At 46.7% G+C, this 14,778-nt stretch overlaps 1 protein-coding gene across 2 annotated transcripts in view; it reads right to left on the bottom strand.

Moving 5' to 3' along the window:
* The window catches only part of MDGA2 (MAM domain containing glycosylphosphatidylinositol anchor 2), a 504,154-nt gene that overhangs the window by 252,797 nt on the left and 236,579 nt on the right, over positions 1-14,778 (bottom strand). Inside the window, exon 4 of one of the 2 annotated variants that reach the window (XM_072986938.2) lies at positions 6,585-6,793. In XM_072986938.2, the coding sequence (XP_072843039.2) occupies positions 6,585-6,793 (209 nt within the window). The remainder of the gene's footprint in view (positions 1-6,584; positions 6,794-14,778) is intronic. The other variant, XM_072986939.2, reaches the window with a different exon arrangement.

The following is a 14,778-nucleotide window of genomic DNA, read 5'->3' as shown; positions in this document are numbered from 1 at the left end:
GTATCTTTTCCCTTTGAGAAGTGAAACACACACATAGCAAGCACAGAAGAATTTGTGGATTTCTAAAACACACACACACACAACCCATGGCACGGTGGTTAAACTGCAGTCCTGCAGTCAAGCTTCTGCTCACGACCGGAGTGCAGTCCAGACAGGTTTAGGTTAGCTGGCTCAAGATTGACTTAGATTTCCATCCTTCTGAGGTCGGTAAAATGAGTAACTAGATCACTTTTGTGTGTGTGTGTGTGTGTGTGTGTGTCTGTCTGTCTGTCTCCCTCTCTCTCTCTGCGTGTACACACACAGAGATATATACACACTGCAGAATTAAACAGTAAACTACACAGAGCATGTTTTAACTGCTATGGGCGGGCATATAAGTAGAATCAACAACAACTCTCTGATAATTCCATGCCCACAAAGGTGCCACTTACACAGTTCAGGCAATCCTCCTCCTTGCCCATGTGAGCCTTGTGTTTTTGAGAGCCTCTGGAAATATCTCTCCCTCTTGTAGGGAAGAGCAATAATTTGTAAGATTCGTTGTCTCTGCCAACCGTCCAAAACGCCTGCCGTGAAAAAGCTCTAGGCAGGAGTTGACCTGAACGCAAGGAGTTCTCGAGTGTGTAAGCCTTGCTCTAGTCTAGCACCACCATTTGGCTCTAAGCGCCACCTCCGAAGCCCCCTTGGCTCCAGCAAGTCTTCTGAACATCCCTCCCCTCGTCATGGTGCTTGGTTCTGTGTGCTCACTGGATCTGTGATCGGCCAGAACCCTATCTAGCGCTGCTGATTGCACACTGAAGCTAGACATGTGGGGGCGGTGCAGCTTGTGTGTGCCCAATGTCTCCTCCCCACTGAAGGTGTCATCAAGTCCACAAGCAGGGCATGATGGCGACGACTCTCCTATGACGGGGTCCAGGGGGTCACGAAGAGTCGGACACGACTTAACGACAAAACGACAACACCTATCAGGGGTGGGAAAGTACCTGAGATTCAGAATATCTGAATGTGGGGGGAGTCAGCACAGAAATCCATTAACCTAGATCCAAGGTTTTAACTGCTTTATTTAAAAGTCAAGGCTTAAATCCTTGTGTATTCAGCTACGTTTGTGGAACTGAACTCGAGTGGTCACCTCTTTATTTCAACAGGCTTCCCCAAGTTTTACACCCGTAGGACAAGAGAGTGCAACCTGGGCTCCCTGTTTTATTGATACATGCATGCATCCGCTGTTGCTGTCACATGTCATCAAGTTGCCCCTGTCTTATGATGACCCTACAAATGAGCCATCTCCAAAAAGGTCCTCTCCTTAACAGCCCTGAACAGCTCTTGCAAACTCTAGGCTAGTGTTTTCCTTGGCCCCCAAGATGATGATGGACGGCAACTCCCAGAAGCCTTTCCACCACCAGCTGTGCTGGCCAGGGTTTCTGGGAGTTGCAGTCCAATTCATTCATTCATTCATTCATTCATTCATTCATTCATTCATTCATTCATTCATTCATTTAATTTGCCGCCCACACTACCCAAAGGTCTCTGGGCAGCTTACAACATTTAAAATACAATAACAATTTAGAACAATTAAAATACAATTAAAATATATATAAAAACTGCCATCGGACCCACAGCTGATATTATTTCAGTTAAAAAGCCTTCTGGAACAGGAAGGTTTTGACCTGGCGCCGAAATGTCATCAGTGTCGGCGCCAGACGAATCTCCCCCGGTATGGCATTCCATAGTCTGGGGGCAGCTGCCGAAAAGGCCCTTTGTCTACAAGCCGTCCCTCTTACCTCCTTGAGGGAGGGCTCTTTCAAAAGGGCCCCCTGGCTAGATCTTAACTGCCGGGTAGGCTCATATGGAAGGAGGCGGTCCTTCAGGTATCCAGGGCCCAAGCCGTTTAGGGCTTTATATGTCAAAACAAGCACTTTGAATTGGGCCCGGGCAGCAACTGGTAGCCAATGTAACTTGTACAGAATCGGCTTGATATGGTCCCTGGCAGCCACACCACTCAAGAACATTTGGAGACCCGAGGTTTTGAACCACTGCTCTAGACTATGACTTCTCTTGGGAAGTCAATTCATCTCATAGTTGGTCTTCTTCTGTTTCTGCTGCCTTCAGTATTCTCGACCTTGGTCTTCAGTGACCCATCCTTACGTTGGATGATCTCGTTCTTTCGTTACTGCCCTTCTAAGTCTCACTCTTCTGATTTATTGGCAGCGGTCTCCATTTGGATTGGGGGTTGAACCCAAGTAAACAAAGCCTTTAACCATTTCAGTTTCTTCCTTGGCAACACGAAAGTTGTGTCGTTTTTCTGTAGTCATGATTGTTGTCTTCTTGACGTTCCACTGTAGTTCAGCTTTGGCACTTTCTTCTTTCGTTTCCCCTAACAGTCGTTTCGAGCCACTGCTGCTTTCTGCCAGTAAGAGGGTGTCTTCTGCATACCTTAAATTATGGACGTTTCTTCTGCCAACCTTCACTCCTCCTTCATCTGAGGCTCATCCAACTCTCTGTATAATGTCTTCTGATTACAGATTGAACGGGCGGAGCAAGCGGCGTACAAGGGATTCCCGTGAATTTCATTTTGACGGGAGGACGTCCAGCATGACCCTGTGAAATTCAGCCGCAGCCCTCCTTCCCCTCCCTTTCCCCTCCCCTGCTGGGGTTTCCAGAACGGCCTCTTCTTTCTCTGCGAGAATTTTTTGCCCGTGATTTTGAGCAATATGAAGCTGTCAAGTGTAATAAAGGACGAAAGTGATGGGGTTTTTCCGAGCCATTAGTCGAGAATTATCTGGGAAAGTTGCAAGTTGTTCTGCGCCTGGTTTGCTGATTGTACACTCGGCATCTCATTTGTTTCCTTTCAGAGATTCTTATGCCCGGATCCCAGGAGCCGCTCCGCTGGTGGAGAAATGAGTATGGCTGAGCGCGAGGAGGCTCTTCAGCATGACAGCTCACGTGCCAGGGAGCCGAGGCCAGCTGGAGCAGAACCCGGCAAGAGCTGCCGGACCGTGAGACTGGATTGCAAAATGGTTCCAAAGCAGAGATGGGGGGGGAAGGGGACAGGGGGTACCCATCAAGGACCAGGTATAATGAAGAAACGTCCCTTTTAACGAAACAGTATTGGATAGCAGGACATACTCTGTTGCAAAAAAATATATACCGTTTTGTAATGTTCCACTAACTCCGTGATTCTTTTTACGGAGCATTATACCAGATAATATAGATAAGACAAAGAACTACTGTACCTAGTTTTATATATAGTCACTGCAGCCAGAATTCTTTACGCTAAGAACTGGAAGAAATCGGAGATAGCGAAACAAGAGGAACTCATTGAGAAGATACGGGAAGCGGCAGAAATGGATATTCTATCAGAAGTGTTGAAAGACCGCCCAATACAAAAGGCAACTGGACGATGGGATTTATTATACAAATGGCTGAAGTCACCAGATAGTACTTGAATAACATAGATTTAAACTAGGATGTAAATGTAAGTTTAAACCTGGAGGACCATCCAATTGCAGAAAGGCGGAAAGTCGACTTGATATCGCAACATGAACAAACAGATTGGATGACAGTACATTTTGTGTTCTCCTTCCCCCTTCTTCCCCCCCCCCCATATTTCCCTCCACCTTTTGTACTACTTACCTTATCCCTAGTTTTTAAAAATAAAAAATAAATTAAAAAGAGAGAGAGAGGGAGAGAGGGATGTCCCTTTTAATCTTCAGTCTAAGACACTGGTTCTCAACCTTGGGTTACTCAGGTGTTTTTGGACTGCAACTCCCAGAAACCTTCACCACCAACTGTGCTGGCTGGGGTTTCTGGGAGTTCCAGTTCAAAAACATCCGAGTAACAAAGGTTGGGAACCTAGAGTCTAAAAGAATGAGGTGGATTCTCTTCTCTGCTTTGCTGCCTTGCCCGTATGCATGTGTGAGACAGAGAAAGAGAAACACACATGCACGTGCAGGCTGAACAACTTTACAGGTAGACTTCATCAAAAGTTGAAGTCTACCTAAATATAGGAGAGATAAAATTGGGTTTGATTGGGTTTTTTTTTTAATCTATTTACGGCTTTGCTAGATTATTATTATGCCTATCCTGCTTTCCCACAAAATTGGCCATCAAGGGCCTTATCTGGGGTGGGGTGGGGGCCATCCAGTGTTCAGGGGTTGGGTTGCATCATTCCAGGCATGAGACCAGCCCTATCTCTTGTTTTCAAAGATGGGGCGGACGTTCCATGGGTGGCCACGTTCTGGATGCTGCAAGGTAGGCTTACAAGCTCAGTCCCGCTCAAGACAAAATGGCACCGTTCTGTCAGTCCCTCAACGAGCCAATCCATGACCACCCTACGGAGTCCTCCCACTGGGGATATACAGTGGGGTCTCGACTTACGAACGGCTCGACATACAAACGTTTCGACTTACGAACCGCTCTCATAGGAATATATGGACTCGACTTACAAACTTAAATTCGAGTTACGAACTCTTTTTTCCCCTTTTTTTTAAAGCTAAGTCATCTTAGATTAAAAGGAAAAAAGAAAAAAATATTCCCCTCTAGTGGCAGAAGGCAGAATAGCAGCTTCCCATTAGTTTCTATGGACGAAAAGAGCAGATACGGATTAAATGGTTTTCAATGCATTCCTATGGGAAATGCAGATTCGACTTAAGAACTTTTCGACCTGAGAACTGCCTTCCAATACAGATTAAGTTCGTAAATCGAGACCCCACTGTAATCCCAATCTAGAATTGCCTTCTCCCAGAATGGAGGCAGGTGGTGCACCAACTCAAGTGAGATAAAGACGCAACCAGTTGCATCAACACCGGGAGCAGTCCTGTGCGTAGATGATGATGCCCCAAGCTGTAAGCGTGAACCTTGAGAATGTGTGCAGATGTTACCCCCCAAGCACGTTTTAAAAATTCAAAAGAAAACACCACAAACACCGTGGTCATGCAGTGGTCACAGCGCACAGAAACCAGACCCATAACCAAAGGTAAATGTCTTGACAGCAATGTTCATACGCACCAAAACGATAAGGATTGAAGCGATACTGGGATGGGGTCATTTTACAAAGGCCACACCAGCAAGGTAGAAAAAAAACAGGTTGGCTGGCCAAATGAAGCAGCATTACCAGTGTATCGGGTGAAGAGAAATTTATAAAACAATTTAAATAACAGCAGAATAGATATAACCGGGGTTCTTTTGGCATCCATGATCAAACCCGATGTTACCGATTTGCTTTGATTTTATCTTACACGTATTAATGTGTCGGTCACTGTCTAGGACTTATGAGGGGCAGACGGTAACCAAAAATAATTCTATAAACACACAAGCAAGAATGGAAGTGACTAATTAAATTACACATATAAATTAAATACAATGGAATTGATACAGCAGAATAACTTTAAAGTACAGTACATGAAGATAAATGGATTTCCAGTTATTTTCATTGCCTAGGAAGGCTTGAGAAATTTGATGCGAGTAGGCCCTGCTCTGAAGCAAGGTGATCCTCACCTCCTATGCTGGATGGATCACAGGTCTAGAGATACCCTTCATAGTAGTTTTCTGTGAAGGGTGTAATGTATGCTCAGCAAAACCAATTTGTGTACTGATAGACATTTGGGGGAATAACATATGTTTAAAAATGTTAGTTTTGCGAGAAAATGGTAGAAAACATTTTTCTAGACAAGAGATGCCCAGAAATATATATTTGAATGTATGTCTGTAAATTTGTCATTAAAAAAAAGAATGCTTGAATTGCAGATTAACACATGTTAAGATAAGTTGCCATGGACTGCAAATAGACACATCCCCCAACCCCTAGTTTTCACATATCTCTGAGAAGTGGTCTGGGAAAGAAGAGTTCCTAAAAACGTCCTGGGGATTCCTGAGGAAACACAGAAAAACACATGGCTTCTTCCATTTTTTCCTTCCTAGATTTTGTTCTCATGGACAAGTCTTAAAAGATATCTGAATGTAGACAATGCAGGACTTTTGAGATTGACCCCATCGCTGTCAAGGAAGGCTGGAAACACGATCATTTCAGAACAGGTTAAATGTGTTCTCTCCACCCTGTTTGAAGGATGGCTATATTACAAGGAAGTGACTCTCAGTTATATTACAAGGACGTGACTCTCGTATTTCTTGGATGTCAGCTCCCAGAATTCACCAGGGTTTCCTGAGCTAAATTCTGGGGGCTTTGGCGAAGAAATTAAAGTCCGCACAGAAGCTCTGTGTTAAACACAGAAAGAACGGGGAAAGTTGGTAAGTTTTTGGAGAGGCAAAAATACAACCCCCCAGAACCAAATGGCCACAGAGACTACCCGTCCCCTAATTGCTTGCAGCTCCCATGGAGCTTTGCCTGACCCAGACACTTCCTCTTCACTCCTCACAGACAGATAATGGCTACCAGAACCTTCATTGTGCACCTGTGTCTAACCAAAACCTCTTATGAGGACTTAATTTTCTTGGCTAAACCCGTAGAATTCTGGCTGGAGGAATTCCTAATGAATTCTAGGGGTTGTAATCCACAAAATATCAAAGTCCAGTGGAACAAAATAAATAAATTTTAAAAAATGAGAATAATAATAAAAACATGACTGTACCTCAGTTCCTACCTGGGTAAAGAAGGGCTCGTAAATCTCCACCCCTTTGTCCGATCCTTGCAGCAGCACCTCCTGCCCTCGCCTCCAGCTGTACCGAACAGGCGGGTTAGAATTGGCCACACACCTGAGGAACACCGTCCTCTCATAGTAAAACTGTTCTTTCGATTCGCCGATGCTCTGGTGGACGGTCACCACCGGATCGTCCAGGTCTGGAAACACAAAGAAAGCAGGAAAGACAGAAGATCAGCGCAGCCAGAACTCATGAAGCAACAGAAGCCAAGCTGATGTTCCAGATGCTTTTTCTGCACCATCTCTCACTGGCCTTGTCTTTTTAAACCCCACTTTGTAGCTTTCTGTCGCTTCTTGAGATGGAGGTCCAGGCAGCTGTTTGCTGGACATGATTTACCAATTGCATTTGCCTTTTGTGTAAAATCATCACGAGGTGTTCCCAACGACTGAGCGCTCAGCCGGAGATTGCGAGGGGTGGTCCGGACAATTTCTCTTCCCTTTTCCGAGCAATATCAAGCCAATGATCAGCACCTGTGCATTGAAATGGCTTTATAAAGGGTAATATAAAACACAGCCCGTGCTTTGAACATTTGAGCATATACCCTGTTTCCCTGAAAGTAAGACCTAACCTGAAAATAAGCCCTAGTATCATTTTTCAGGATACTCATCGTATAAGGCCTACCCCCAAAATAAGCCCCAGTGAAGTGAAACCCCACCTTCCAGCCTTGTGCAGCAACCAGAAGATGACGTGACTGTAAAATAAAACATCCCCTGAAAATAAGCCCTAATGATTAAAAAATTAATAGGAGACCCTGTCTTATTTTCGGGAAAACACTCTGCCCGCATTGGTCACAAGAGGGCTCTTTCCTTTTAAGTTCCTAGCATCTGGGGAAGGAGTGGCAGAGACGGTTACCCCAATTGAGCAGTGTTCTTTGTCCATTTCGGAACATGCTTCTGGAACGTTCTACTGAAATGCAGTGAACTGATGATGACACCGTTTAACACAGGCTGGCTCTTATCTGCCTGCAGAGCCGGAGGGTTGGGAGTTTGATTCCACACCGGGCCTCTCCAGAGAGAAGAGCCAAAGCTGCATGGGTCTCCCAGGGTGCCCCCCAGAAGAAGGGAAGGCTCATTTCTGAGTAGTCTCGGACTAAGAAAATAATTTACTGGACAACGCATTATGAACGCCAACTCCCTCTACATGGCCCGTTTCATCTAACGCCGGGGAAAAACATGGGGCCTTCAGGCTTTCCATTTGAGCTTCCTCCAGGAACGTGTCTGGCGGTTCATGCAGGGGACAGGGGGAAGGCCACTTGTGCGTCCGGAATCGAGATCAGAAGCAAAACCAGAACGAAGGGAAAGGATGCAGATCGGCACAAAAACTGGGAAGGGCATTTTAAAGAGTGACGCAGACACCTTGTGGAAGACAAAGACGGGCAGACACCCATTGGCCTATTTCTGGGTCTCCTGCCTGGGTGCTGCCCACCCCCACCCCTGTCTCTTCTTCTTTGGTACGCGTCCTCCCGGACCAGCCTTAGACCACACAGCTGTCCAGACAGAGGGGGTCCTCTGGCTCTCGTTGAAAGAGAGGACTTCCTAGGGAAAGAGCAGGAAGCGTGGCCACCCTGGCTGGGAATAGAAGCAGTCCCTAGCCAAGACTTCTCAGAAGTCAGCAGTGGCCTGGTTATATTTCTCTTTCTGAGAGTCCCGTTGAAAAGAAATGAAGAAATGCCCATAGAGGATTACAGGCGGTATGGTCTGTTGCACACGTTCAACCAATTAACCTGCAGTCTCGGTATGCTGAACCCCATTTGAAGGTAATGTCAAAAGCCTCAGTTTGACGCCAGTCCTGGACCAAGTGGCCCTCCAGCCATCACGATCCCCTAGCACAGTGGTTCTTAACCTTTGTTACTCAGATGCTTTTGAACTGCAACTCCCAGAAACCCCAGTCAGGACAGCTGGTGGTGAAGGCTTCTGGGAGTTGCAGTCCAAAACTCCTGAGTAACCCAAGGTTAAGAACCAGTGCCCTAGCAGACCCCAAGACCATCCGTTGCTTCGACCACCAGAGCTTTTTCTTACATTCCGGCTTGACTGGCCCATTTCGACACAGGGTAGAGATGGGCACGAAACGGTTTGTCCCAGTTTGTCCCAGTTCATAAAGGTGGCAGCACAGGTACTACTGCTCCCCTTCCCTTGCCTCCATCGGCCTCTCATCAGGGCCAGCGTGCTAGGCTTCCTGCACCTCCTCAACGGATCTGGCAGTCATGAGCAAGAGCTCAGGCTTCTCAGCCCTGCCCTCTTGGCTGATCTGTCACTCAGACAAAAAGGGCGGGGCCTAGAACCCTGTGCTCTTGCCCATGACTGGGAGATCAGTTGAGGAGGTGGGGAAAGGCAATCAAGCAAGCGGGGCATGGTGAGCAGCTGGATTGAGTCAGAAAAGGTGGGGAAGGGGAGCATAAACAGCATGAATCGAGACAAAACGGTTCATGCCCATCTCTAATGGTGATGCACCTGCTCACAACCAAGCCCCAACATTTTTATTATTTCGTGTACAGTGGTGCCTTGCTTAACGAGCGCACCGTACAACGACGAATCCGCATAGTGATCCCCTTTTCGGGATCGCTAATGCGGAGGCATACCGATCGTTCCAATGGGTAAAACTCACATAGCGACGATCGGTAAGCGTTTCGCTTACCGATCTTCGCTTTGCGATGCCCACAGATCAGCTGTTCGGCGGTTCTAAAACGGCCGCCGGACGCCCAAAATGGCCGCGTGCAGCATTTTCGTGCCTTCCCCTCGCTTACCGAGGGTGCGAAAATAGCTGCCGCTATGGAGGAAACTTCGCTGAACGGTAAGTTTAGGGCCCACTGGAACACATTAAACAATGTTTAATGCGTTCCAATGGGTTTTTATGTTCCATTTAGCGATGTTTTCACATAGCGAGGGTTAATCCGGAACGGATTAACCTCGCTATGCGAGGCACCACTGTATTTTTTAAAGACACTTATATTCTAAGGTCTCAGAGCAGAGTATGACCATTAAAAACAAGATAAAACCATTCAAAGCTTGGGAAACTGTTGAACGTTTCATCATACATTAAAGCCAACACATTAAAAGGCATTAAGGGGGGAAAGTCCCGGGGAAAGCACTGAGTCATTCATTATTCTGAATATCTGAGCAGATTCTCAGAAACAAACAACAGTCAATCATCGTATCCTCCTCAACGTTTCCAGGAGCTGTTTTCTCGTGGAGTTTGAACTCAGAAAGAGACTCACTAGAGGACTCCCACATTGGGCTGCCTACGATTGCTGAAATCTTCCCGGCTTCCTGGGGTGATGAGAATCTCTACGTATCCCTCTCCATCATCCCCATGCTGGTGGAAAAAAAAACCTGTTCACACGGGGTGGGGCAGCAAGGCAAAGGTAAACAGAACAGGAATGAATTGTGCTATGCAACTGAGCAATGGGTCCCACCTCCCTCGCACAACCCACGGTATAAAGTGCAGGCATCGGTGCCTCAAGGGAAGCATCTCCTCTACCTTTGCTCTGGAATTGCGAAACTGGAATTGTCAAATGCTGCTGCCAACTTGTATTTGCAGCCCCTGGATGTCCCCCCTCCCCAAATAAAACAGCATGCTCCCATGTTTGGGAAATAGGCCACCCCCAAGAAGCCAGGTTGGCCCCCTCCCTCTCGTCCTTCCATTTTCCAGCAAAGACCTTCCTCCGCAGGCAGGCTTTTAAGCAATCCGTGGGGTCTAGGGGGTGCTCCATTGATGGCATGTAGAGATTTTGAAATGTTTTATAAACATGCTTCTGAAATTGTTGTTAACCTTGATCAACGTTCAATTGTTTTTAGCACATCGTTTTTGCATAGTATTTTAACCTATTATTAGAGATGGGCACGAACTTCTGGTTCAGTGGTTCGTTCTGGTTCGTTTGGTGCTTCCCAGCCCCGCCTTCTCTGGCAGGGGCCACTCAGAGGCAGCACCCGGGCTTCCCTGCCCCACCTCTTCCGGGTTGCTGCCTCTAAATGGGTGCTGATCATCAAACCAGCACAAACTGCCAAACTGGTGTTTTCTGCCCATCTCTACTTATTATTATTGTATGGTTTAAATTGTTGTGAGTTGTCTTAAGAGACAGATGACCGATATATCCACCCAGCCAGCCAGCCATACCATATTTTCCATGTATAAGACTATACTTTTGTCTAAAATCTTTAGACTAAAAATTGAAGGTCGTCTTATACACGGAAGTAAGCTGAGGAAAGAACAAAAATAAGAGGAGGGGAAAACAGGGATCAAAGTGATCCTGCTGGGCTTTGATCTCTGCTTTCCCTCCACTTGATAAGGTCCATTTAGATTTCTTAATTTTGGCTTAGAAAAGTGGGGGGCATCTTATACATGGGGGTGTCTTATACACAGAAAAATACAGTACATACATACATACATCTTTTAGACCAGATGGGCAGGGTATAAATCAAATCAATCAATCAATCAATCAACCAATCAATAAAGACAGACAGACAGACAGACAGACGACAGACAGACAGACATAAGCAAACAAATGTGTGATGCAACCAAAATGTGTAGCCTGCATAATTAACTTGTAAACCGCCCAGAGAGTGCTTGAAGCACTATGGGGTGGGATATAAGCAGCACGCTTTGCTTTAAAAAAAAAAAAAAGATTCTCCTGCAAGCAGGCGGATTGCTCTCGTGACCGAAAAGTTGCAAACGCAAGGCAGACCGTGCTCCTGCTGACAAAGACTTGATTAGAATCTGCAACAGAGATATTCTAAATAAGTCGCGTATCTATGTGCAAACATACAACAGAAACCCATTAAGCAAGAATTGTGTATCTCTGCATGAGATAAACCGGACTGTCTCAAATGTCCTTCTTTTTTTTTTTTTAATAAAGCCAGTCTGATCCCACAAAAGCATCTGAAGACATAATATAAAAGCAAACGGTCCCAGGTTTGCTGAGAGAATTTTCTCTTAAGCCAAGGAAAAGCACTTGATGCAACTCATCTGCTTGGTAAGCAAAGATGTACCTTCTTTTCTGCTACAGATATTCATATGGGATGGTGAACCACTTGCCCGGTTGTTTGGGCTCCCAGATATGGAAAGCTTTAAATGGAAATATGATAAATAACAACCTGAAACCACCCTATCTTGATTTAAAGTTCCAGGATTTTCGAGGCACAACGGAAACCGCTAAGAAAGAGTTTTAGTCTGCGATACAGCATGTGTAAATGTAACTCTCTGGATCCTAAAGCTCACACGAACAAGGACCCTGGCATAACCCTGGACATCTTTGGGCACATCATGAGAAGCCAAGCCTTTCTGGAAAAAGACACTAATTCTGGGAGAAGCTGCATCAGCAGAAGAAGAGGACGACCAAGTACAAAGATGAACCGAGTCCCTAAAGTCTGGAGTTCACAAGAACTCAGCAGGGCCGTTAAGGAGAGGACCAGGGCTGGTATTTTGGAGAGTGTGGGTTGTCATTCACAGGATTGCCTTCAATGAGAGATGGTTTGATGGCATGGAACAGAGTCAACCTTGGGGCAGCGTCTTGCAAGCGGGCTGGGATTACAATGTAGTGAGAAGAATCGTAGAAAGGAGGGGAAAGAGGGGGGTTGCCTCTAGAGCGGGGAAGGTTGGTTTGCACTGTGCTCAGAATTCACGCACTCTCCTTTGCTAGGCCTCCCACTTTACCTTAGCAAGCTGCCTTGAATCCTTTTGGGGAGAAAGGCAGGGTAAAACTGTTTTAAATAAAATAAAATAAAATAGACCAGCTGCCTTTGGTTCTCCCTCTTCTTCAAGTTTTGTGGAGGAAGGGGAAAGGTGATCAATGAACAGAAGAGGGAAAAGCCGTAGCATCATGCCTCCATCTGGATCCCTGAATGCATAGTCCAGGTTTTCTCCCTCCTTGGCTAGATGGGCTATGGAACTGAGATGCAGAGCAAAGTAAAGACCTCGGATGGGACGTTGCCGGACGGCTGCAGCTCTCCTTGGTTCTTGGGGCCAGAAGCGCCACTGGGGGGTGAGAGACATGGATGGTAGCAGGAAGAAGCAGGAAGCAGGACAGGTTTCCCTCAATTGCTCCAAACACATCAGCAAAATCTTTGGCTTTCTTCCTTTTGCTCCTCCGAGAATCAATCACCACCCTAAGAAATAAAAAAGGTCTGAAACACAGACTCAAATGAGGTTCTCTCTCTCTTTCTTGCTCATGTTCCATTTCCCCCTAAAGCCCAGAGAGACATTTCCACAAAATGCCAGCCTTATGAGCTCATAGGCATCTCTTCCCCCCTTTCCCCTTTTGAAACAAGGCCCGAGATTTGTGCAGCCTTCCAGAGGGAGGTGGCAATAACGGTTTATTATGTGGCAGGTTCTGTGAGAGTCCGAGACAGCCTTCCTCCAGCGACGGGTCCTTTGGCACGAGCTGGCCAGCCCCGCCACCCGTTTTTCTTCTCCAGAATGCCCAAAATGGTGGCACTCAGTGCCCACTGTGGGAAGGCAGAAGGAGGCGCTACCTGGGCTGAGACGCAAAGCCAGGGAGAGGAAGATCCTCACACACTCACCCATATGCAAGAAGGAAAACCGGGAAACGTTTATGTACAAACACGCAGACGGACCCCGACAGACAGACTTCAATTCAAATATCTCATCATCCCCTCCTCGGACACGTCCTCCAGAACTCAGGAAGATCTCGTTTGCCTGTTGCTCTCTTCCCTCTTTCTCTGACACACATTCGACAAGGTCTGGTGAGACCAGCCGTGGGGCAGCGCCTTAAGTGCCCCGGTGGACCAGTCACCTCTGATTCACATCCCTGAAATACGGATAGTCAGTTCTTCAAGAAAACCTCTGGTTTAGGAATGTGGGGCATTGTGCTTCTACACCCACAATTCCAAAAGCCAGAAAACGACCCCATATTGTTGCACAATATGGTGCCCGCGTGGCCAGCAGGAAAAAGGGTGCCAAGCTTTCCTTCGCAAAGGGCGGCCTGAATGTTGACCACCGATGGCCACCGTCAAAGAGGGACTACAAGTAACCCTCTTCTATGCACAAAGTGACACCACGCAAGGGAAAATCCCAGAAGATGACTTCCTGTTTTCATCAGGAAAACAAGCACCCAGCTCACGGGGGGGAGAAAGCAATGTGTAGCCTTCCTACCTAAATGGTAAACTATGCAGAGAGTGCTTTAAGCAGCATGAGGAGGCAATATAAGCAACAGCACACTTTAAAGCAATGATAAAACATAAGGCATTTGAAAATGAACCGAACAAAATTAAACCATTCAAACCATGGCATCAAAAGCTGCACAACTCCTAATCCTCAGACCTCAAAGGCTCTGATAAATAAGCATGTCTCGACTGAGCCCCCAAATGTTGCTGGCATCAGTGCTGATCGAGCCTCCAAGGGGAGGGCGTTCCACCGTCGGGGTGCTGCGGCAGAAAAAAAGCCTCCCTTGTTGTGCCTTCACATAACAAACTGTTCTCAATGGTGCGACACAGAGGAGGAAGGCCAACCCAGAAGATCTTAGTGGTTGGATATGGTTATAAATATCCAACCACTGTGGTGCTGGAGGAGACTCTTGGAGAGTCCCCTGGACTGCAAAGAGAACAAACCTATCCATCTTGCAGGAAATCAACCCTGAGTGCTCCCTGGAAGGACGGATCCTGAAGCTGAGGCTCCAAGACTTTGGCCATCTCATGAGAAGAGAAGACTCCCTGATGTTGGGAAAGAGTGAAGGCAGGAGGAGAAGGGGACGACAGAGGACGAGATGGATGGACAGGATCACCGAAGCGACCAACATGAAGAATTGATGCTTTTGAATTGTGGTGCGGGAGGACACGACTAAATGACTAAACAACAAAGCGTTTGTTTGTTTGTTTAGAGCCACCGCATCCAAAGCGAGGACAAACGCAATGATATTTGGGCAAGACAGAAACCAGAAGAAGACAAAGAGGAAGATGATGGGGGGTCGGCACTGCCATGGCCTTTCTTCAACGGAGCAAAATCTTGGCTGGTTCCTCGCCATCCTTCCGGTAGTGGCTAAAGAACTGCCTTGAGAAGGAACAGAAGGAAAAGGTGAAGACCACCGATCACCTGCCTCCGTGTCGCTTTCCCCCATGTTATTCAGAGGCAGACTGCTCCTGCCTCTGGGTGTTCTATTTCTAAATTCCCACC

This window comes from Pogona vitticeps, chromosome 1 (genome assembly GCF_051106095.1).
Source record: "Pogona vitticeps strain Pit_001003342236 chromosome 1, PviZW2.1, whole genome shotgun sequence".
NCBI classification, from domain to species: Eukaryota; Metazoa; Chordata; class Lepidosauria; order Squamata; family Agamidae; genus Pogona; species Pogona vitticeps.
This window is presented reverse-complemented; position numbering and strand designations above follow the sequence as displayed.